The following is a 24533-nucleotide window of genomic DNA, read 5'->3' as shown; positions in this document are numbered from 1 at the left end:
TACTATAAAGTCTAGCTAAATATAAAAGGGTTGGTGTTTTAATAAAACAGGCAATCTCCCGAATTCAACTCTTGCTCCTAAATTGGATGCATTTTCTCTTATTCTTAGAGTAGATTTACAAAATTTAAGATGTATATTTTCAATAGGGGTTTTGTCTGTCAAATCAAGCTGATTAAATTGTTTTTCTGAAGATAAGGCTCTGTTTTGGCTCTATGAAAAGAAATATATGTATCCAAATATGTTACTTCTGAATCATAGGTCATAATTGGTTTTACTAAAGAATCAAAAAGATTATTTGCTACTGAATTTCAGTATAGAATTTTTTTGCAAAATATATTTTGTTTGCCTTTCTTGTGAGCTCTAAAATACTTTGTGATAAATTTCCATTACATTTTATTAACATTCCCAAAAATGAATATTCGGATACGCTCTCTGGTTTTATTCTCATAGTAGATATGTGATGTTTCATCATTTTGTTTTGACCGACTAAAAATCATAGATTTTGATTTGTTTGTATTCAAAGAGAGTTGCCAATATAATTTAACATTATTTAAACTGTTTTGAAGACACTTTTTTTATTCTGACAGGATTTAAAGGTCATCCGCAAAAGGGAGGCATCCCACCTTACTATTTATAAGCTTAAGGGGACTTGAATCATTTCCCTCAAATTTTTTTATAATATCATTTATAAAGATCTTCTTTTTTATATTAAATAAAGTTGGGCTCAGTGTGTCTCTTTGTTTTACCCCTCTAGCAATATCAAAATGTCTGATACATAATTTTAAAGATGATTTAGTATTTTAAAAGTATTGTTGTTTTATAACTCTGTAAAAAGACCTGCCAACTACCATTTTGCATAATTTATAAAGTAAAGCAGTTCTCCATACTGAATCAAAAGCCTTGTTCAGGTCTATGAAGCAGGCATAAATCTTTTTTTTTTCTCTTTATGTAAATATTTATTAATCAAGAACTTAAAAAAAAAGATGTTATCAGTTGTTCTGTGATTTATCAGAATCTTTTGGCAATATTTGAAATCTACAGGTTTCTTTTATCTCTGAAACGTTGTTGCCCACACAGCTAGCTGTTTTCCCTTAAAGGATCATCGTTAAAAATTTATTAATGTATTTAAATAAAAGTTAACTTATTCTAAATGTTGAAAGGAATTGAAATTCCCGAATGGAAAGTTTGGCATGCACCAAATTTAATAACAGGAATGTACATATTATATACAGGAAGCAGTCATAGTATGTTGGCCAATATGTAGATTTGATATCAATAGCAATGTTATCTAAATAAAATCTATGACCAGTTGGTACTGCATTAAATTAGTGTCTCATAACAGTCCTGAACAATACATATAAACTGAATATTAGATAAAAAATACAGCTATTGTTAGTGTTTGGTACAGGTTGGTTGTCACTGTGCACCACAGTTTAAACTATTTGCCTCTTGGGGAAAAACAGATACTCTCTGTGTCAGAAAACACTGTCAAACATCCAACTATCTTACCCCTCCCCCTTTTCATACTATCCACATTGATATGTGTCCACACTTGTTGGCCTGTAGGTCAACGTCAAATAACGTCACAATACACGAACTTTATATTATATATAATATTCTTACGCCATACTTTTGTAGATCACTTTATTTCACATAGCCACACAGCATCTTAAATTTAAATACAATCGAAACTGGTAGATAATAAGAAAGAAGAAACAGTTCTTTATCTTATGTGTTAATAAATCATATTTAAGTTTCTGGCATGCAGTATTTTATTCCTGCGCGAAGAGTAAACGTCCTGTTACGTCATAGAAGGTAACCCTCATTCTGCCACCGGATCTACGAGAACGTGGAAAAACCATAAGAATCGAATCTGATTTGTTAACTTATTGTCGAAAATTCCCGCAGAGGATCTTAGAAAGCTTCACTGTTTTTCCAGGTAAGTAACACATTTCATTTACGTGTGCTCCTATAAGTCATCAGGATTGATATTCAGTCTATGTTTGCAAATGTATAATGTTATTTGTTTGTGTTGCTGAACTTTCCCTGCAGTCCAAATATAATATTATTATTAATCATGTCAATCATGCTGTCTCCATGACCATACTGAGACTGAGAGTAGTTTTGGCTTTTGTCAGTTTTGATTTTAATTTATCCATCATTGAAGGCAGGAACGGAAGGCGTCAAAGCAAAAGCCAAATTGATATGGACGTCATCATGATTGCTTGCTACCTACCAGATCAAAATTGATCACAAAAAGCATTTTAATCTTATTCTTGTTTCAGAATGTTTCCTTCTCCAGCCTCAGGGCGCATATCTTGGAATTCATCACCTAAGAGTGTGGACGACATGACCCTTGCTCAGGAAAATGGTGAGTAAATTGTCAGTCTAAAACCTTATCAAATGGTTTGTGTATAAATCAAATGATTATCAATCGAGTAGGTCAAACAGTAACTGTAAACTTTTTTTCTATAACTAGTTACTACACGGTTAGAATGACTCAAACCATAGTCACTTTTTATATGCATTTTAAATATACTGAAAAGTCAAAAGTAATTTTTTAAACAGTTATTGAATATGCTGAAATGTTAGGTATATATATATATATATATATATATATATATATATATATATATAAGTCTGAAAATTACACCAAACAGTGTTAGGCCGTGTTCACACCAAACGCCGTGTAGAGTAAACATGTTTACAATTAGTTTAGTGAAGTGTGCACTGGTTTCACATTACATTTGTTCACATCTATACACATTGTTTAGCTACCTGTACATAAGATTTGTTCTCACTTGTAAACTATGTGTCATTTAAATGTTCATTACGTAGAACTGAATTCAAAATTTTGGAACAATTTTTCTAGCGGTAAGGGAACAACCATTTGACTTCAAAAGGGTGGATGGGGTGGGAATGGAAATATTCCGATCCCCAATTTGATAAAAAAAAAATGATCATACAGATGATAAAAGAAATATTCTGAATCAAAGAGTTTCCCCATACATTATAGTGTTAAATATTGAAAAAAAATGTATTTGATCACCAGCATCGAAAAAAAAGGAATAAAAACGTACGCGCGAAAAAAAATCTTACTCAGATAAAAAAAAAAAAATAACCCTCCCCCTTTTTAAGTTAAGTGGTTACTACTTTATGAAAGCCATTTTTATAATTTGCAGTAGTTTGAATATACTAGAGATGTCTCGATTACGCAGTAGAAAACGTTAGCTGCAGCAGCGTGCTTACAGCCGAAAAAAAGGATTGAGTTATTAGGGATCTCTAAATTTTTATCTTTTCTGTTTGTTTCAAATGGTATTTCTTCTCCAAGGAGTATTTGGTAAAAGAATAGGGTCACGTTTTTTTTAATTTATTTTAAGTGTTATTTAACGCATTTGAGATACTAGACAAACATATCATTTACCCCACACTTTTTTTAGTCATGCATTTATGCGTGAATCGTTGTTTGAGTAAAGACCAGTGGCAAATATTTCTATGTACGTCAAGTCGATTCGGGAAGACCTTTTCAAATGAATTAGGCAGCAACTATTTACTTCATTTTTTAGGGAGGGAAAAGGGGGGGTAGAGGGGCGTGGGCTATTGATTTTTCCAGGACAAATTTTGGTGACAAGTCGAAATCAATTTTAGCATTATATATATATAGTGGCAGCTGAGGGTGAAACAAACAAATTTTTTTTCAGGGCCAAAAACTGGAAACATTTTTTGTTTCCAAAACAAATATCCATAGCTCACCCCCACCCCCTTGCCTTTATGTTTTATACTCAACTATAATAGCCCCACCCCCATGCCTTTATGTTTTATACTCAACTATAATAGCCCCCCGCCCATGCCTTAATAAAGTACGCGAATTTGTTTTTAACAAAAAAAATCTGTAAAATTTAGACAACAATTTCTGTAAAGAACTATACTAATAATTATCAAAAATATCAATTTTACTCAAAAATAGTTTCCTCCTTAAATATATACACGGTAAAACTAATGTCCTAAATGCCTAGTTTTGTGTACACTTAACCTACACAAGGCTTACATTGACTATCGACTGTGTGTAGATAACACATGATTTAAACTACATGTAAACATTGAGTTTTATCAATGGGAACGCAATTGTGTTTAGTTTACGTGTGAGTTACACTGACACAACACCGAATTTAGGTCAATGTGAACACGGCCTTAGAGTTAGATTTTATACTGACAAATTTTTGTCCGTCCCTCAGCGGGATTCGAACTCACACCTTTGATACACTACAGCACCAATCGCTTAGCCTCATGTCCAGCGCTCTAGACCACTCGACCACATCCGCTATATAAAAATATAACTTCAATAGTCGTAGTGTTACCTTGTCACGGAAGGTGAATCTAGAGATAGACATGAGACACGTGTTTTTTTAAGCGTGTGTAGATGTTATATTATTATTTTCATACACAATGTATTTATTATTTGTCAGCAATCTAACTCAACAATTTTTATATATCATATAGCAATAACATAAGTACTAGTATTATAAAAGGGTAATAAAAACACCCACGTTCTTATAAGCTGTGTAGGTTTCTGTAAAAAATACTTATTGAACATATATTTTCATGTTTCATATGTTATGTAGTCAACCAATCACTAAAGTCTGAGCATCAATTTAAAGAATTAAACAAAACAAAAAAATCAAACTATAAAAGGAAAAGAGTTTGGATTATATTTGTGTGTTGCAATGAATTGAATAATGGCTTTTTGAATAAATAATGCATAATGATTTGCAGAAATTTCAGGTCAGGGGAGATAATGCTGTACTATTATGTATAACACTTTTAATGTTTTTTTATATAGGCTTTGAAATAGCATTTAAAAAAAAACTATAATTGAAAAGTTAAAAAGATACCAGTAATATATACAGTATTCATTAAGTCAACATTTTTGTTTTATGATGTTATCAATTTCTACAATTCCAGCAAAGGGGAGATAATTCAGTGTTCAATGTAAGGTATTTTGTGATGTTTTCTGTTTGATGTTGCATGTTTGTCTTTATTATCTAACATGTCAATTAACCTTATTCAGTTTGTTTTATCTTTATGCTACCTTTATCCTAATTTTATTGATGCACTGCACAGTTTTCAATGGGTAGTGGTTGTTTCTGTGTCATTTATAGTTGCTATTTTACTCTTTTTATATATATATATATATATAAACGAGCTTTTTTATTAAGTTTAAAAACTTGCTATGAAAGAGAAGATGTTTCACTAATCTTGCCTAATCTGTTATTTCACATTTTTCGAACATACTGTTATTAACTATATTATATAAATATGTAACTAATTCAACTTAAGATTTAAAATAAAACATTTCATTTTTTTTTTCAATTCTTTGTGTTTGAAATTTGCACTATTTGCTTGTTATAATTTTTAATACCTATATATACATGTCATAAAAAATTAAAAGTGTTCTCCTTTACAACAGGACTGTATTTTTTTAAGATGATACTTTTTAAAGTTGTTTATTTCAAGATTCATAATTTCATCATCTTTTTAAAGTTTTGTTCAGAGTTCGCGAAATGTGGTGGTCCTACAGATTTTACCACCAAAATTTGACAAAGGACTGACACAATTTTAGTATTTTGCAATAGAAATGATAGCGAGGACCAGCAGATTGTCTTCAAGGACCACCAGGGGAAAAAGAATTTGCAAACTCTGTTTGTTTGTGAATAAATTTAGTGTACACAGCACTTCTAGAAGCAAAATGAAAATCTGAAGAAAAAAAAAATACTTTACCTTACAATTTCTTTCATTCTTACAGACACTGGACATGTAGAAAAATTTATCTCAAGATGCATAATTTCATCATCTTTTCAAAGTTTTTTTGTGAACAAATTTACAGTTCATTGCACTTGCAGAAAAATCTGAAAATAAATGCTTTACCTTGCAGTTTTCTTTCATTCTTAAATTTTTTAACTGAGATTATTATAAATATTTCAGGAACTGCATTTACTACTCCTGGAGCTCTTGAGATTGATACAACTTCACATGCCCATGAACTCAAGAAGAAGGATAAAGAGTAAGTGAGGTTTGCGAAAAACTCATAAATACTTCTTGTGTAATTGGTATAATTTTAAAATTAAAGGGAACAGACTTTACTTATCAATTAACATCAATTAGATGTCCCTAAGATTATGTCTCCTTAACATTATGACTGTACATGTATAGGCTGACATTAACCACACTCCCAGCATCAAACTTATATTAGTCACTGGAAGCTTAAGGATGGCTCGCGGGTCTAAATCAATTTTCTATTTTATTAATATAGGATTTTGCTATATTTTTTTATCAGTCAACTTTATCTTAAAATTTGATAGAATTTTTTTTTTCTGTTGAACTAGTTGGAGAAATAATGGTAATCATGGTAATATCTAATTAAAAAAAGAACTAAATTACAGAAATTGCTTAAATTTTACAATTATTTAGTTTATGTACATTTGAAAACGATAATAATAAATATAGGGCACAGATGAGTTTAAAAAGATATTTCAATTTTAATGGCAAAAAATGGCATGTTTGCACCAAAGGGAGATAATTTAAAGCTTTTTCAATGATATAAACATTTAAAAAGTCATCTGGGGCCGAAACCGTATCGATTTTTTGGGTGGATTTTTGTACCTTATCCTAAAGTAATAACTAATAGTGTACTAAATGCAATTTGTAATGAAAAACAAATGTTTGATTTTTCGCTGAAATTTTTGTACCTGCGAGCCTCCTTAAGACTTTTGAGTATACCTCAGAAAAATAATAAAATTTCACAAACACATGATTTTCAGGTGCGAAATGAAATGATTTTGTTTATTTATTGAAGATAGTCTTTTATTTAATAGGTTACTGGATATTTTGAAGAAGCATAAACCTGAAGATGCTGATATTGATAAAATCAAAATCAATAAGGAACTGGATGATGCTATAAACGGTCTCCAGGCTAACATTGAGAATGATATTGACAGTTTGGAAGCACATAAGGAAATGAACTTATGTCTAATAAATAAAATCAAGAATGAGCACACAGTTCTCAGAGATGAGAAGCACTACATCGAGAAACAGCTTGAATTGGCTAGTAGAAGTTGCAGTAGGCAGAACAAACGCAAGAGCAAAGAGGTTTACCTACTGAACATCGCATATGATAAATTGGATCAGAAGGAGAGAAGCTCAAGAAGACGCATTGCTATTTTGCAAGCTGAGCTTTCCCTCATAATCTTAAAGCTAGATGTGTCAAATTCTAAGGAGGAAAAGTCTGTTGTTCCTCCTCTTGACTTTACTGATATCAACACTAGTAATAAGAGGAGAATGAAGGATCAGGAACCGAAGCTGTCCAATTGTACACCTATCCTGCAGAATTATGAGTTTGTGAGACCAGGTCCTTCTGTAAGAGATAACAGAAAAATGCATTCAAATAAGACTGGTACACTAAATGGTCAAAGAAACCAGCCTGATAAGAAGACTGTTAGACAGGTAAGATAAAAAGTAATGCTGACTGGTGCCATTAATAAAAGGGATAATAAGGTAATATAACATAGTAGGACTGTCAGACAGGTAAGATAAAATATTATATTGACTGGTGTCATTAATAAAAAGTGCCATTAAAATAATATCACCTGATAAGAGGACTGTCAGACAGTTAAGATTAAGTATAATGTTGACTGATGCCATTATTAATAAAAGGGACCATAAGGTAATATCACCTGATAAGGGAACTGTCAGACAGGTAAGATTAAGTATAATGTTGACTGGTGCCATTAATAAAAGGGACAATAAGGTAATATCACCTAATAAAGGGACTGTCAGACAGGTAAGATAAAATATAATGTTGACTGATGCCATTAATAAAAGGGACAATAAGGTAATATCATCTGATAAGAGGACTGTCAGACAGGTAAGATAAAATATAATGTTGACTGATGCCATTAATAAAAGGGACAATAAGGTAATATCACCTAATAAGGGGACTGTCAGACAGGTAAGATAAAATATAATTAAAAGGGACAATAAGGTAATATCACCTGATAAGAGGACTGTCAGACAGGTAAGATAAAATAATGTTGATTGATGCGATTAATAAAAGGGACAATAAGGTAATATCACCTGATAAGGGGACTGTCAGACAGGTAAGATAAAATATAATTAAAAGGGACAATAAGGTAATATCACCTGATAAGAGGACTGTCAGACAGGTAAGATAAAATATAATGTTGACTGATGCCATTAATGAAATGGACAATAAGGTAATATCATCTGATAAGAAGACTGTCAGACAGGTAAGATAAAATATATTATTTAGTTGTTTATACATATTTATAACTTGTCAATATTTGATTGTTTCAATCTAATCTCTCACTTGCTCATTTTTTAATGCTTGGTTGGTGCGTGGGAGCCTAGCGACCAAGCATTAAAAAATGAGGGAGTGAAAGATTTAATTTAATTAGATTTTGATTGTTTGAGACTATCCCAAGTGTCATTGAAAAAATCTTCATATTCCCCTTTGAATGTCATATTAAGGAAATGAAAAATTGTCTTCTGAAAAAAATACCAATGGGAGTAAGTAGCATCTAAGCAAACGTCTTATTATGCCTCGTTCACACGTACATTTAATTTAAATTTAATTCGAATCGAATGCGAATCGATATTCGCTAATAGCATACACACACTCTTCTTTTTTAATTGGAATTGATTCGAATTGGCTAATTGGAATTAATTATCCAATTCGCTTTAGAAATATGCTTTTGTTAATACGAATTAAAAGTTAACGTCGTTTGGACAGTAAAGCGAATTTGACGTGCATTGTAATTCGAATTAGAATTGACGTTTGGACGTAAAACGTTTCGAATGTGAATTAAACTAATTCGAATTAGTTAATGCGAATCAAATTCGAATGAAGTGTGAACTCAGCACATTAATCTATTTACTATTTTTTCTAGGTTATATACAAGAATAAGCCAGTGATTACAAGAAAAGATGAGGGCACACAATCAGAGGTTCTCAAGCTCCCTGATATAGTTAAAGGTTCCAAGATTGTACCAAAGCAATCCTGTGAATCCAGAAGAACTGCACCAAGGCGTGCAGCTAGGAAACCTACTAACCAGCAGAGACCAACATTTTGTTTTTAGGTCAAGTCTACTCCATTTTCTCATACTCAGATCACTAAATTGGGATGATTGAACAATTTTCAGTATAAATGCTGATAATAGTTTGACCTATATAGAATGATTTATGTATATGTTTTGGTGAAGTTTATGTTTTGATATTTTCAGTATATATTTATATCTCAGGGAATCAAATATACAATATTTAAATTTATTTATATCCTGCTCTTTTATACATAGCAGTATTTTTATGCTATGTTGAACAGTTGTACTATCTTAGATTTTGATTTTTTCTTTAAAATTAAAATATTTTAAAAAATATAATATCCTGAACACTATTAATACAAGTCAGATTGATTGATCTTTTCCTTTATGCCAAACTATTTGTTTGACCTTCTATACACTGAACTCTAGTTATTATAAATCAGAAATTTTAAAAAAAATCAAATCTCATTTCAAAATCTCATTACCAGAGCTTCTTTTTTTAAATTATTCTATTAAAATTTGTTTTTTTGTTCAAATTAGGACTTCCTTTGCCATCATAGATCAAGTGGTCAATGTATATGTTTGCAGGATCTATACATGAATCTGATACAAAACATTTCTGTTAATTTGAGAATTTTTCAATCTGTTTAGTTTACCTATCAAGTGTCAATGCTTTGCTTACAATGGTATGACAACACTTGGTTCTTTTCTATGTTTTGGTATTATATCATTTATATCCAATGATTTCTGCCTCCAAATTTTTGAAGGTGTGCAGCATCATAATGACAAACAAAAGGATCACGAAAGGTCTTTAAATCAGAAATTAGAGCGGAGCATTTTCAGATCATTTTAAGCAAAGCATGTACATCTGTATTTTAATCACATTTAGAACTATTCTATAAACAATCATCTGACAATCCTCTTTTTTTTTAGTCTACATTTTGTTAAGTTTAATTTAATTTTGACATTTTTTGCATGTTATTAGTATAATTTGAAATGATTAAATCCCACTATAGATGCGTTTATACTAGAATTAGATCTGACACTGTGTATTAATTATATTTGAATTTGGTTAAGTTGAAAGACTACTGTATTGTATCAGTTCATTGAGTCTGATATGTAGGGGCTTCCCTTCTGGCAAAAGTAGGTCACTGGGATCTAACTTTTATTCATGTTAAAATCTGAATAGGTTCAATTTAAATCCAAAAATAAGTTTATATCTTTCATATTGTTTTTAGTGGGGGAGAAAAAGGGCTTTCATCATTTTTCTCATTTTTTTTAATATACTGGTGAAAAACTGCATTGCTCTAGAAACTATTGATCTTAAATTAAATTTTACCAAAACAGCACAGAATTTAAATTGTGCATCAGTACTACATGATTTGGAGACAGGGTGCGACCTCTTGTTTGCATGATAAAGTCGTAAGTCACTGGCGTGTATGAAATAAGACCGTAAACTTACCTTTTTTTGCATGATGAGGTCGTAAGTCACTGGCGTGTATGGAATAAGACCGTAAATTTGACCTGCTACAAATCAGATAGTTACCATTTGGTTTGGGCTTCAAAATTTTCTTTTTAAATGGTAGGGGTTAGATCTGGATTTGGTCTGGGATTTTAAATTTTCTTTTTTTAAGAGTGAGGGTGTGATCCGGTATTCTGGTCTGGGATTCAAAATATTTCTATTTGAGATCATTTCAGCATGAGTAATGTAGTTTATGCATCATTTTGTATTTGTAAATTCAGATCTGTATTTTGTTTTGATAGAAATTTCAGATCTGTATTTTGTTTTGATAGAAATTTTGTTCTTATTTTTTTCAAGGGAATAAACTAATTGTTTATTATAAAGGTGTCTTTGCTATTGATTAAGCTGCATTTTTAGTAATACAATTTCATAATCTGAAATGGATTCTATTATTACTTTTTTCTAATCTTAAACTTATTTTTTTTGGTTTGTATGTGATAATAACAATTCAATAAAAAAATTCTTGGCAGCTTACCTATTTTTTTATGTACTTTTTCTGTATATTTTATACCTCATTTGCTGAATACTCTGTGTCAAAGCGCAATTACATTGTCAATATATGTAAATAATATTGTTGAATAAAATTATGCAAAAGAAATATAGTCTGTTTTTATCCAATATATAGGGAGCAATTTAATCCAACAGATATGAGTAACAGGAATAAATGTCAATGAGACAGACACCTTAATACAAATATTATCAAAAGAGATATTGAGCAGAGGACGATCTGTAGTCTTTAATGATAGGGTTTATTCGAGACACATAAAAACAAACCTATACACTAAAACTTAACATTGACCAATAATCCATGAATATCATATCCAGTTATATCATACCTACTAGACAGACATGTACAACTTACAATCATAACATACACCAAATATAGTGGGGCTATTGCTTATTGTATCTGAGAAACAAACTAGACCAGGAAACCTAACATTTGCTTAAAGGAGACGTGACAAAATTTTTTTTTTTTTTTCTTTTAATTAATTAATAAATATTGGTCAAATAACATATTGCAATAATTTTTTCTTGTCAAAACCTCATTTAACGGCTTTTTAATGGCAAAAGAATCCAGCGCTTGTCGTAATCTTTGATTTTTAATGAAAAACCGGTCACGTGATCGTGATGACGTCAGTGGATACAATCTGAGAAAATGTCTCAAAAAGGACGAAGTCGATCATATTCCTGTAAACATTAAACAATGGACGGTGTTGACAGCAGTTTTCAAGGCAATTCTTAAACTTTAGATATTCAACCGTATCAGTTTGAGCCGTTACTTGTTGAAAATAATCAAGTAGAAGATATAAATTCGTCATCCGACATTGACGATCTTTCAAGCAATGCCGATAGGCATTGCTTGAAAGATCAATAATTAATTTCACCAAAAATAAAGAGATATTTCTTAGAAATGTTTACGTTTAACAGGTAATTGAATTACATTTAATAATACAAAAAGACAGGTCATAAATAATGTAGGACAAAAAGTCACAGCCAAAAAGTCACGGACAAAAATTCACAGGACAAAAAGTCACAATTTATTTTCGAAATTATTTTTCATATAACAAGAAAAAATAATTTTAAAAAATTCAAAATTCTTGATCTATTATATATTAAGTAACTTTGTTACTAAAATTTATGCAAAATAGATATCAATAATGATCAAATAATTGTTATAAAAACAACATGTCAAAGTGGCTTGGTATCTATAAATGGCTTCATTGTGGCATGAATTATATCCTTTGCATGATTTAAATTTAAATTTTTTTCATAAATCAAGCTTCATGAAAAATTTCCTAAACTCAAAAATGAATAAATGTAATAAAATAAAATATTTCAAGATCACTCTCTTATAATCTCTTTAACGATCAAAAAGAAGTCCGACGAACACTACCAGAAAAATATGTATACCAGACAATCCTCCCATGCTTTAAATATAGTATCGGAGGTTAAGGCTAAACTACGGTAAAATAGAGGTGTAAGATACATAAGGGACAAACAAACTCACAAGTCGAAAACGAACTGACAAATAGATGGCAAAAAAAGACAAACAACAGTATACAATAACTTTGAAAACTTAGATCGAACAATATGATCCCCATTAAAAACGGGGAGGATCTTAACATTTATCAATGAACCATGAAAATAGGAACATGTACGTCGTACAATTATTCCATACACCAAATAAAGTTGACCGGCTGATATATAGTTCCTGAGAAATAGTTATAATAGCGCTAGTATGAACACTACATTCAAACACTTTGGATTGTGATTATATATTGAACTCGATATAGGTTTCTGAAAAGAATGAAAGCGGTAATAGAACTTAATCAAAATTGGACTTATACCTAGTAGGGTCAAAGATCTAGAATCCAAATACAGGGTTTTATTCAGCTTATATAAAAGCAACAGTAGTATACACTGTTCAAAAGTCGATTAAGTAAAAAAAATCCGGGTTACAATCTAAAACCCTGGGAAACGCATCAACTATCAAAGTAGAAAAAACAACGAAACAACAGAATACTAAAGTGCAACAGAAACCAACTATTACATTACAACTGTCATATTTCCGACTTGTATCCAAGTTCACAAAGAATTTGACTTTTTATCATCACTGGACAATATTAATTAACTTAAAGAGTATGCGTCATAGACAAATGAATATATATATATATATATTCAGCATTCTGAAATAATTTACCCAGACTAACATACAAACTTATCACTAAATTCTTAAAAAAAATAGGGGAAAAAAAACACTATTTCCAAAGAATCATACATCATTAATGCAATCTCTTTTGAAAAACAAACGGAATGTCAACGGTGCAATATTCAACAGTCAACATTAAAAACAATCCTTTTTTTCAATTTATGGTTTCTGCTTATTTTTCAATATCATTTTCAACATTCTTTTTCATTATTCAACATGCTGTTTAACAATAGATTTTTAGCATCAACTTTCGTTTTAAATATTCAACATTCAACATCCGTTTTCAACATTCATAGTTTCAAACTTTTTTTGGTCAACATTCGATTTCAACATTCAACATTCGTTTCTCAACTCTCAACAATCATTTTCCTTTGTGTTGTCAGTTTATTTTCGACTTAGGAGTTTGAATGACACTCTGGTATCTTTCGCCTGTCTTGTATGTATAGTTTCTTTTTATATGATACAGAATCTGTAGCAGTCTAACTTTTAAACTTTAGTTGTATGGTTTAAAGGCCATTCAAGTTTACCAGCTATTCTTGATTGTTTTGTGACTTAAAAAAGTTTTATTTGTAAATTAGATTGTAATCCCTGTTTAAAATCGTTATCTTTTCTTCTCTTCTGTAAGTTACAGATTGAATTTAACATTAGCAAATATAAATGACTCTATATAAATTGTATGCGTCCAGAGCGCTTTTCCGTGTTTAATTTCATTTGGAAAGCCAAATTCATTGATTGGGTTCGTGTTGCTTAGTCTTTAGTTTTAAATTTTGTGTCTTGTGTGCCATTCTTTGTCTTTTTTTCTTTTTTAGTCATGACGGTTGTCAGGTTATTTTCGATTTTGAGTTTGACTGTCCCTCTGGTACCTTACGCCCCTCTTTTGCACAAGTACTGAATACTTTCGAACAAATGGCTTAAACTTTACCATTAAGAACCTGTTGGTTTTCGAAACTTCTCTTTGTTTTCAATAACATTGTCTCGAAATTCTAAATCAATTATTGATTACTTTTTAGCCTTTAAATGGCAACAATAACATTAGGAATAGTCAACTTTACATTTTAGTTGGATGGTTAAGGTCTCTAACATCAAGTGTTCAAAAATGAAACACAAAGGCATTCAAAACTGAACACCACACATTCAATTGATGAACACTAATGTAAACATTTGGAACTACATTATACGTTCAAAAAGTGTTACAAAAAAGCGTTCAAGTAGTGTTCTATTTGTTAACACTTAGATTTACATGCAGTGCAGAAAACGGCGAGTGTGACATTTCAACGGGTTTGATAAAATGAACAATTTAATTAGGACATAATTTAAACAATACTTACTAATTGAAGACATAGAAAGTTATATATTTATTGTATAATTTTGACACAGGAAGGGTGGATATGTAAATTGTGGTTTGGGTCTGCAGCATTCGTTCGAATTTTAAAGAGCTCCAAAAAGTATGCGAGATTTGGGTTTTGTGACAGAAATACAAATTTAAAAAAAATAATTAATTCTGCCACGATCTTTTGAAATCCTGTAACAAAACTTTTTATTTTTTTTCCTTATTATATACGGAATAAAATGATATATCATTTTCGGAATAATCTATTTGAATTACCTTTTAAAATCACTCTTAACTTCACCCCTATCCATATTTTTTTTTCTATTTTCGGCTTGACCACAAAACAATGTGAATTTTTCGTCCTGGTCAGACGGGTCCAGTTAACGATGACGTCAAAAATAAAACATACATCATTAACACCAAAGACTACTCTTACTAGAAGTACAACTTTTTTTTAATAAGTTTAAAAAATGACAAGAATAATTTCAAAGCAACGCTGATCATATGTCACGGTGTTACTTGTCTACACGCTCAAAATCAGTGTTATTAGTGATCATTCGAGTAACAAAATGAATAAAAGTATTGATGTTAAGGCATATTCCATTTCTATTTTTAATTACGCACATTTTGATATATATACATTTATATAGTTATCAATTCTAAAACTTTTAACAAATGCAATATGCAATAAAAGCGAACTGGAAAGCAAAAACCGTATTATCACAAACACCGTACGCGACGTCTATGAATAAAAAAAAGACCAAAACGTGTAACCAAAGCCGGCCAAGACAAGACAAGACAAGACTTGGAGCTTTATACGAGGGAGATGCATTCCTTAATTTTAAATAATTTCCCAAATTTTGTAACATCAAATTTTAATAACATAAAATAATGTTTTCCTGCCATTACAAGAGTACTGGATACTGGGCTGGTGATACCCTCGGGGACAATTAATCCACCAGCAGAGATAGCGATCTAGTGGTAGTAATATTAATATTTAATATAAACTTTTTCCCCTAATTTTTAAACAATTTCGTTGTAAGTTTGTATGTTAGTCTGGGTAAATTATTTCAGAACGCTGAATATATATATATACATATTTATTTATCTTTGTAGCATACTCTTTAAGTTTATTAATATTGTCCAGTGTTGATAAAAAGTCAAATTCTTTGTGAACTTGGATACAAGTCGGAAATATGACAGTTGTAATGTAATAGTTGGTTTCTGTTGCTCTTTAGTGTTCTGTTGTTTCGTTGTTTTTCGAACTTTGATAGTTGATGCGTTTCCCACGGTTTTAGATTGTAACCCGGATTTTTTTTCTCAATCGACTTTTGAACAGTGTATACTACTGTTGCTTTTATATAAGCTGAATAAAACCCTGTATTTGGATTCTAGATCTTTGACCTACTAGGTATACGTCAAATTTTTTTTTGTTTTTAAGTTCTTTTTATAATCGCTTTCATTCTTTTCCAAAACCATACCGAGTTCAATATATAATCACAATCCAAAGAGTTTGAATGTAGTGTTCATACTAGCGCCGCTATTATAACTATTTCTTAGGTACTATCAGCAGGTCAACTTTATTTGGTGTATGGAATAATTGTACGGCTTACATGTTCTTATTTTCATGGTTCATTGATAAATGTTTAGGTCCTCCCCGGTTTTAGTGGGGTTCATATTGTTCGATCTAAGTTTTAAAAGTTTATTGTATACTGTTGTTGGTCTTTTTTTGCCATCTATTTGTCAGTTCGTTTTCGACTTGTGAGTTTGTTTATCCCTTATGTATCTTACACCTCTATTTTACCGTAGTTTAGCCTTAACCTCCGATACTATATTTAGAGCATGGGAGGATTGTCTGGTATACATATTTTTCTGGTAGTGTTCGTCGGACTTCTTTTTGATCGTTCGTTAAGCAGATGTTAGGTTTCCTGGTCTAGTCTGTTTCTCAGATACTATAAGCAATAGGCCAACTATATTTGGTGTATGTTATGATTGTAAGTTGTACATGTCTGTCTAGATGGTATCATATAATTCATGATCAGACCTTGTTTTCATGGATTATTTGTCAATGTTAAGTTTTAGTGGTTAGGTTTGTTTTTATGTGTCTCGAATAAACCCTATCATTAAAGACTACAGATCGTCCTCTGCTCAATATCTCTTTTGATAATATTTGTATTAAGGTGTCTGTCTCATTGACATTTATTCCTGTTACTCATATCTGTTAATTTAAATTGCTCCCTATATATTGGATAAAAACAGACTATATTTCTTTTGCATAATTTCATTCAACAATATTATTGACATATAGTATTGACAATGTAATTGCGCTTTGGCACAGAGTATTCAGCAAATGAGGTTTAAAATATCCAGAAAAAGTACATAAAAAATAGGTATTAGCTGCCAATTATTTTTTTATTGAATTATTATTTTCACATACAAACCAAAAAAAATAAGTTTAAGATTAGAAAAAAGTAATAATAGAATCCATTTCAGATTATGATTTGTATTACTAAAAATGCAGATTAATCAATTGCAAAGACACCTTTATAATAAACAATTAGTTCATTCCCTTGAAAAAAAATAAGAAAAAAAATTCTATCAAAACAAAATACAGATCTGAATTTACAAATACAAAATGATGCATAAACTACATTACTCTTGCTGAAATGATCTCAAATAGAAATATTTTGAATCCCAGAACAAAATACCGGATCACACCCTCACTCTTAAAAAAGAAAATTTAAAATTCAGATCTAACTCCTACCATTTAAAAAGAAAATTTTGAAGCCCAAACAAAATGGTAACTATCTAATTTGTAGCAGGTCAAGTTTACGGTCTTATTCCATACACGCCAGTGACTTACGACCTCATCATGCAAAAAAAGGTAAGTTTACAGTCTTATTTCATACACGCCAGTGACTTACGACTTTATCATGCAAACAAGAGGTCGCACCCTGTCTCCAAATCATGTAGTACTGATGCACAATTTAAATTCTGTGCTGTTTTGGTAAAATTTAATTTAAGATCAATAATTTTTAGAGCAAAGCAGATTTTCACCAGTATATTAAAAAATGAGAAAATTATGAAAGCCCTTTTTCTACCTCACTAAAAACAAAATGAAAGATATAAACTTATTTTTGGATTTAAATTGAACCTATTCAGATTTTAACATGAATATAAGTTAGATCCCAGTGACCTACTTTTGCCAGAAGGGAAGCCCCTACATATCAGACTCAATGAACTGATACAATACAGTAGTCTTTCAACTTAACCAAATTCAAATATAATTAATACACAGTGTCAGATCTAATTCTAGTATTAACGCATCTACAGTGGGATTTAATCATTTCAAACTATACTAGTAACATGTAAAAAATGTCAAAATTAAATTTAACTTAACAAAATGTAGACTAAAAAAAAAGAAGATTGTCAGATGATTGTTTATAGAATAGTTTAAATGTGATTAAAATACAGATGTACATGCTTTGCTTACAATGATCTGAAAATGCTCCTCTCTAATTTCTGTTTTAAAGACCTTTCGTGATCCTTTTGTTTGTCATTATGATGCTGCATTTGGAGGCAGAAATCATTGGATATAAATGATATAATACCAAAACATAGAAAAGAACCAAGTGTTGTCATATCATTGTAAGCAAAGCATTGACACTTGATATGTAATCTTAACAGATTGAAAAAGTCTCAAATTAACAGAAATGTATTGTATCAGATTCATGTATAGATCGTGCAAGACATATACATTGACCACTTGATCTATGATGGCAAAGGAAGTCCTAATTTGAACAAAAAAACAAATTTTGATAGAATGATAAAAAAAAAAAGCTCTGGTAATGAGATTTTGAAATAAGATTTGATTTTTTCTTAAATTTCTGATTTGCAATAATCTTGAGTTCAGGTCAAATAAATAGTCTGGCATAAAGGAAAAGATCAATCAATCTGACTTATAGTAATAGTGTTCAGGATATTATTTTTTATAAAATATTTTAATTTAAATAAAAAATCAAAAGCTAAGATAGTACAACATAGCATAAAAATACTTCTATGTATAAAAGAGCAGGATATAAATAAATTTAAATATTGTATATTTGATTCCCTGAGATATAAATATATACTGAAAATATCAAAACATAAACTTCACCAAAATATATACATAAATCATTCTATATAGGTCAAACTATTATCAGCCTTTATACTGAAAATTGTTCAATCATTCCAATTCCGTGATCTGAGTGTGAGAAAATGGAGTAGACTTGTTCTAAAACAAAATGTTGGTCTCTGCTGGTTAGTAGGTTGCCTAGCTGCACGCCTTGGTGCAGTTCTTCTGGATTCAGAGGATTGCGTAGGTACAATATTGAAGGTATCTATCACAATATCTGGGAGCTTGAGAAACTCTGATTGTGTGCCCTCATCTTTTCTTGTAATCACTGGCTTATTCTTGTATATAACCTAGAAAAATGGTAAATAGATTAATGTGATTAATATGCTGAGTTCACACGTAATTGGAATCTGATTTGCATTAACTAATTCGAATTATTTTAATTCGCATTCGAAAAGTTTTACGTCCTAACATCAATTCTTATTTGAATTACAATGCACATCAAATTCGCTTTACTGTCCAAACGACGTTAACTTTTAATACGTATTAACAAAAGAATATTTCTTAAGCGAATTGGATAATTCGAATTAGCCAATTCAAATCAATTCAAATTAAAAAAGAAGAGTGTGTATGCTATTAGCAAGTTCGATTCGCATTCGATGCGAATTCAATTCAAATTAAATGTACGTGTGACAAGGCATAATAAGACGTTTGCTTAGATGCAACTTACTCCCATTGGTATTTTTTTCAGAAGACAATTTTTCATTTCCTTAATATGATATTCAGATGGGAATATGAAAATTTTTTCAATGACACTTGAGATAGTCTCAAACAATCAAATATTGACAAGTTATAAATATGTATAAACAACTAAATAATATAATTTATCTAACCTGTCTGACAGTCTTCCTATCAGATGATATTACCTTATTGTCCATTTTATTAATGGCATCAGTTAACATTATATTTTATCTTACCTGTCTGACAGTCCTCTTATCAGGTGATATTACCTTATTGTCCCTTTTAATTAAATTTTATCTTACCTGTCTGACAGTCCCCTTATCAGGTGATATTACCTTATTGTCCCTTTTATTAATGGCACCAGTCAACATTATACTTAATCTTACCTATCTGACAGTCCTATTATCATGTTATATTACCTCATTGTCCCTTTTATTAATGGCATCAGTCAACATTATACTTAATCTTACCTGTCTGACAGTCCTCTTATCAGGTGATATTATTTTAATGACACCAGTCAATATTTATATAATAGTTCTTGAAAAACTAGTCATTATCGTGATATATGGACTGCCCACAGGACAGTGGTATTGACTAAGATAGTTATAATGACTGAGCCAAAGGCGATAATGACCAGTTTTTCAAGAACTATTATGTTTATTTCATTGAGAAACCATGTTTTGGAAAATTCTCGTTAATTCAAAATGCCTAAAGTTGTACGATTTCTATGACAAAGAGTGAAGACCAGTCGTAGTAATACTGCCATTCATTTTAGGGCAATTTTTCAGTATATAAATACTTAATCAAGTTATCTTTAATTTTATATTTAACGAAAATATATAATAAACAATTCAACAACTTAAATACAATATTAAAATCAGGAACATGTTTCATAAAAGGTAAATCTCTCTAAACAGAGAAGCCATGCCCCAGCGGTCATTAACAGAGAAATCACGCCCCAGCGGTCATTATCAGACGGAAACGACGCCCCAACGGTCATTATCAGACGGAAACCACGCCCCACCGGTCATTATCATGTAAAGGTTCGTTAACAACCGGTTTTCTGGTCCGTTTTTTTCTGTTAATGACCGATGGAATTTATTACTGAAGAATAATGAATGCCATGTGACCCCTTTTTATCCAATAAGAGAATCTTATTCTCAACCGATATGAAATAATATATTTTATCTTACCTGTCTGACAGTCCTATTATGTTATATTACCTTATTGTCCCTTTTATTAATGGCAACAGTCAACATTAATTTTTATCTTACCTGTCTGACAGTCTTCTTATCAGGATGGTTCCTTTGACCATTTAGTGTACCAGTTTTATTTGGATGTATTTTTCTGTTATCTCTTACAGAAGGAGCTGGTCTCACAAACTCATAATTCAGCAGGATAGGTGTACTGTTGGACAGCTTTGGTTCCTGATCTTCATTCTCCTCTTATTACCAATGTTGATATCAGTAAAGTCAAGAGGAGGAACAACAGACTTTTCCTCCTTAGAATTTGACACATCTAGCTTTAAGATTATGAGGGAAAGCTCAGCTTGCAAAATAGCAATGCGCCTTCTTGAGCTTCTCTCCTTCTGATCCAATTTATCATATGCGATGTTCAGTAGGTAAACCTCTTTGCTCTTGCGTTTGTTCTGCCCACTGCAACTTCTACAAGCCATTTCCAGCTGTTTCTCGATGTAGTGCTTCTCATCTCTGAGAACTGTGTGCTCATTCTTGATTTTATTTATTAGACATAGGTTCATTTCCTTATGTGCTTTCAAGCTGTCAATATCATTCTCAATGTTAGCCTGGAGACCGTTTATAGCATCATCCAGTTCCTTATTGATTTTGATTTTATCAATATCAGCATCTTCAGGTTTATGCTTCTTCAAAATATCCAGTAATCTATTAAATAAAAGGAGTTATAATCAGTTATAAAATGAAAATAAAACAGTATGTCTAATGAAAAACATCATAATTTTACGTAGGTAATTTCCTCAATTTACCTGTTTGTAAATAAGCTATTATTTTCAATTTCTCAATAAATAAACAAAATCATTTTATTTTGCACCTGAAAATCATGTGTTTGTGAAATTTTATTATTTTTCTGAGGCATACTCAAAAGTCTTGAGGCTCACGGGTACAAAAATTTCAGCGAAAAATCAAACATTTGTTTGTTCATTACAAATTGCATTTATTACACTATTTGTTATTACTTTACAATATGGTACAAAAATCCACCAAAAAAATCGATTCGGTTCGGCCCCAGATGACTTTTTAAATGTTAATATCATTGAAAAAGCTTTAAATTATCTCCCTTTGATGCAAAAATGCCATTTTTTGCCATTAAACTCATCTGTGACCTGTATTTATTATTATCGTTTTCAAATAAGCTGTACATAAACTAAATAATTGTAAAATTTAAGCGATTTCTGTAATTTAGTTCTTTTTTGAATTAGATATTTCCATGATCACCATTATTTCTCCAATTAGTTCAACAGAAAAAAAAATTCTATCAAGTTTTAAGGTAAAGTTGATTTATAAAAAAATATATTGAAATCCTATATTAAAAAAAAAATTAATTTAGTCCTGCATGCCCCTTAAGGTTTCAGTGACTAATATAAGTTTGATGCTGGGAGTGTGGTTAATGTCAGCCTATACATGTTCCGACAGAATGTTAAGGAGACATAATCTTAGGGACACCTAATTGATGTTAATTGGTAAGGTTTTTTCTCTTTAATTTTAAAATTATACCAATTACACAAGAAATATTTATGAGTTTTTCGCAAACCTCACTTACTCTTTATCCTTCTTCTTGAGTTCATGGGCATGTAAAGTTGTATCAATCGCAAGGGCTCCAGGAGTAGTAAATGCAGTTCCTGAAATAATAATCTCTGTTAAAAAAAATTAAGAATGAAAGAAAACTGCAAGGTAAAGCATTTATTTTCAGAATTTTCTGCAAGTGCAGTGTCTGAAGGAATGAAAGAAATTGTAAGGTTAGGTAAAGTATTTTTTTTCAGATTTTCATTTTGCTTCTACAAGTGCTGTGTACACTAAATTTATTCACAAACAAAACTTTAAAAAGATGATGAAATTATGAATCTTGAAATAAACAACTTTAAAAAGTATCATCTTAAAAAATTACAGTCCTGTTATAAAGGTGAACACTTTTAATTTTTTATGACATGTATATATAGGTATTAAAAATTATAACAAGCAAATACGGTAGTGTAAATTTCAAACACAAAGAATTGAAAAAAAAAGAAATGTTTTATTTTAAATCTTTATAAGTTGAATTACTTACTTATTTATAGAATATAGTTAATAACAGTATGTTCGAAAAATGTGGAATAACAGATTAGGCAAGATTAGTGAAACATCTTCTCTTTCATAGCAATTAAACTTAATAAAAAAGCTTGTTTATATATATATATATATAAAAAAAGAGAGTAAAATAGCAACTATAAATGACACAGAAACAACCACTACCCATTGAAAACTGTGCAGTGCGTCAATAAAATTAAGATAAAGGTAGAATAAAGATAAAACAAACTGAATAAGGTTAATTGAAATGTTAGATAATAAAGACAAACATGCAACATCAAACAGAAAACATCACAAAATACCTTACATTGAACACTGAATTATCTCCCCTTTGCTGGAATTGTAGAAATTGGTAACATCATAGAACAAAAATGTTGACTTAATGAATATTGTATATATTACTGGTATCTTTTTAACTTTTCAATTATAGTTTTATTTTTAAATGCTATTTCAAAGCCTATATCAAAAAACATATTAAAAGTCTTATACATAATAGTACAGCATTATCTCCCCTGACCTGAAATTTCTGCAAATCATTATGCATTATTTATTTAAAAAGCCATTATTCAATTCATTGCAACACACAAATATAATCCAAACTCCTTTCCTTTTATACTTTGATTTTTTTGTTTTGTTTAATTCTTTAAACTGTTGCTCAGACTTTAGTGATTGGTTGACTACATCACATATGAAACATGAAAATATATGTTCAAGAATTTTTTTACAGCAACCTACACAGCTTATAAGGACGTGGGTGTTTTTATTACCCTTTTTAATACTAGTAGTTATGTTAATGGTATTAAGAGATATATGCATATTCAATAACTGTTTAAAAAATTACTTTTCAGCATATTTAAAATCCATATAAAAAGTGACTATGCTTTGAGTAATTCTAACTGTTACTTTGATTTATACACAAAGAAAAGTCAAACCATTCGATAAGGTTTTACATTGGCGGATCCAAGGGGGGGGGGGGTTTCTGGGGGGTTGAAACCCCACTTTTTTTGGCCGATCAATGCATTTGAATGGGAGCATATAGTTGGACCCCCCCCTCCTCCTTTTTAAAATGGCTGGATCCACCCCTGTTTTAGACTGACAATTTACTCACCATTTTCCTGAGCAAGGGTCATGTCATCCACAATCTTAGGTGATGAATTCCAAGATTTGCGCCCTGAGGCTGGAGAAGGAAACATTCTGAAACAAGAATAAGATTAAAATGCTTTTTGTGATAAATTTTGATCTGGTAGGTAGTCCAAGCAATCATGACGTCCATATCAATTTGGCTTTTGCTTTGACGCCTTCCGTTCCTGCCTTCAATGATGGATAAATTAAAATCAAAACTGACAAAAGCTAAAACTACTCTAAGTCTCAGGATTGAGACAGCATGATTGATATGATTAATAATAATATTATATATTTGTCATAATAATTTGAAGTTCAGCAACACAAACAAATAACATTATACATTTGCAAACATAGACTGAATATCAATCCTAATGACTTATAGGAGCACTCGTGAATGAAATGTGTTAATTACCTGGAAATACAGTGAAGCTTTCTAAGATCCTCTGCGGGAATTTTCGACAATAAGTAAACAAATCAGATTCGATTCTTATGGTTCTTCCACGTTCTCGTAGATCCGTTGGCTGAATGAGGGTTACCTTCTATGACGTAACAGGACGT

General features: G+C 30.7%; 2 protein-coding genes across 4 annotated transcripts; one reads left to right on the top strand and one right to left on the bottom strand.

The window, feature by feature from the left end:
* The first annotated feature begins 1717 nt into the window (after positions 1 to 1717).
* LOC143069007 (uncharacterized) lies at positions 1718 to 10877 on the top strand. The gene is made up of 5 exons (XM_076243438.1): positions 1718 to 1939; positions 2286 to 2371; positions 5983 to 6061; positions 6873 to 7500; positions 8964 to 10877. Exons 2-5 carry the CDS (start codon positions 2287 to 2289, stop codon positions 9150 to 9152), a joined length of 981 nt encoding a protein of 326 aa, XP_076099553.1. The 5' UTR covers positions 1718 to 1939; position 2286; the 3' UTR covers positions 9153 to 10877.
* A 6063-nt stretch (positions 10878 to 16940) lies between these two features.
* On the bottom strand, positions 16941 to 24533 carry LOC143069010 (uncharacterized). Of its 3 annotated transcripts, XR_012976291.1 has the most exons (6): positions 24388 to 24533; positions 23959 to 24044; positions 23158 to 23184; positions 22327 to 22405; positions 20805 to 21431; positions 16941 to 19139 (listed from the first exon to the last, which is right to left on the bottom strand). XR_012976291.1 is itself a non-coding variant. In XM_076243442.1 (5 exons), the coding sequence occupies exons 2-4, from the start codon at positions 24041 to 24043 to the stop codon at positions 20921 to 20923; spliced, it is 690 nt and encodes a 229-aa protein (XP_076099557.1). In that variant the 5' UTR covers position 24044; positions 24388 to 24533; the 3' UTR covers positions 16941 to 19139; positions 20805 to 20920. The 3 variants fall into 3 exon arrangements, 2 of the variants coding, with proteins under 2 accessions (XP_076099557.1, XP_076099558.1); XM_076243442.1 differs by lacking the exon at positions 23158 to 23184 and having other exon boundaries at positions 22327 to 22420; XM_076243443.1 differs by lacking the exon at positions 23158 to 23184.

Source organism: Mytilus galloprovincialis, chromosome 3, assembly GCF_965363235.1.
Source record: "Mytilus galloprovincialis chromosome 3, xbMytGall1.hap1.1, whole genome shotgun sequence".
Classification (NCBI taxonomy): domain Eukaryota; kingdom Metazoa; phylum Mollusca; class Bivalvia; order Mytilida; family Mytilidae; genus Mytilus; species Mytilus galloprovincialis.
This window is presented reverse-complemented; position numbering and strand designations above follow the sequence as displayed.

Excerpts from the sequence above, each read along its gene's own strand:
- LOC143069010 (XM_076243442.1), bottom strand. The coding sequence starts at position 24,043 with ATGTTTCCTTCTCCAGCCTCAGGGCGCAAATCTTGGAATTCATCACCT. Across the intron at positions 22,421-23,958 it reads GACCCTTGCTCAGGAAAATG|AGATTATTATTTCAGGAACT; the intron begins GTGAGTAAATTG and ends TTTTTTTAACAG. Across the intron at positions 21,432-22,326 it reads CTCAAGAAGAAGGATAAAGA|ATTACTGGATATTTTGAAGA; the intron begins GTAAGTGAGGTT and ends TTTATTTAATAG.
- LOC143069007 (XM_076243438.1), top strand. The coding sequence starts at position 2,287 with ATGTTTCCTTCTCCAGCCTCAGGGCGCATATCTTGGAATTCATCACCT. Across the intron at positions 6,062-6,872 it reads CTCAAGAAGAAGGATAAAGA|GTTACTGGATATTTTGAAGA; the intron begins GTAAGTGAGGTT and ends TTTATTTAATAG. Across the intron at positions 7,501-8,963 it reads ATAAGAAGACTGTTAGACAG|GTTATATACAAGAATAAGCC; the intron begins GTAAGATAAAAA and ends TATTTTTTCTAG.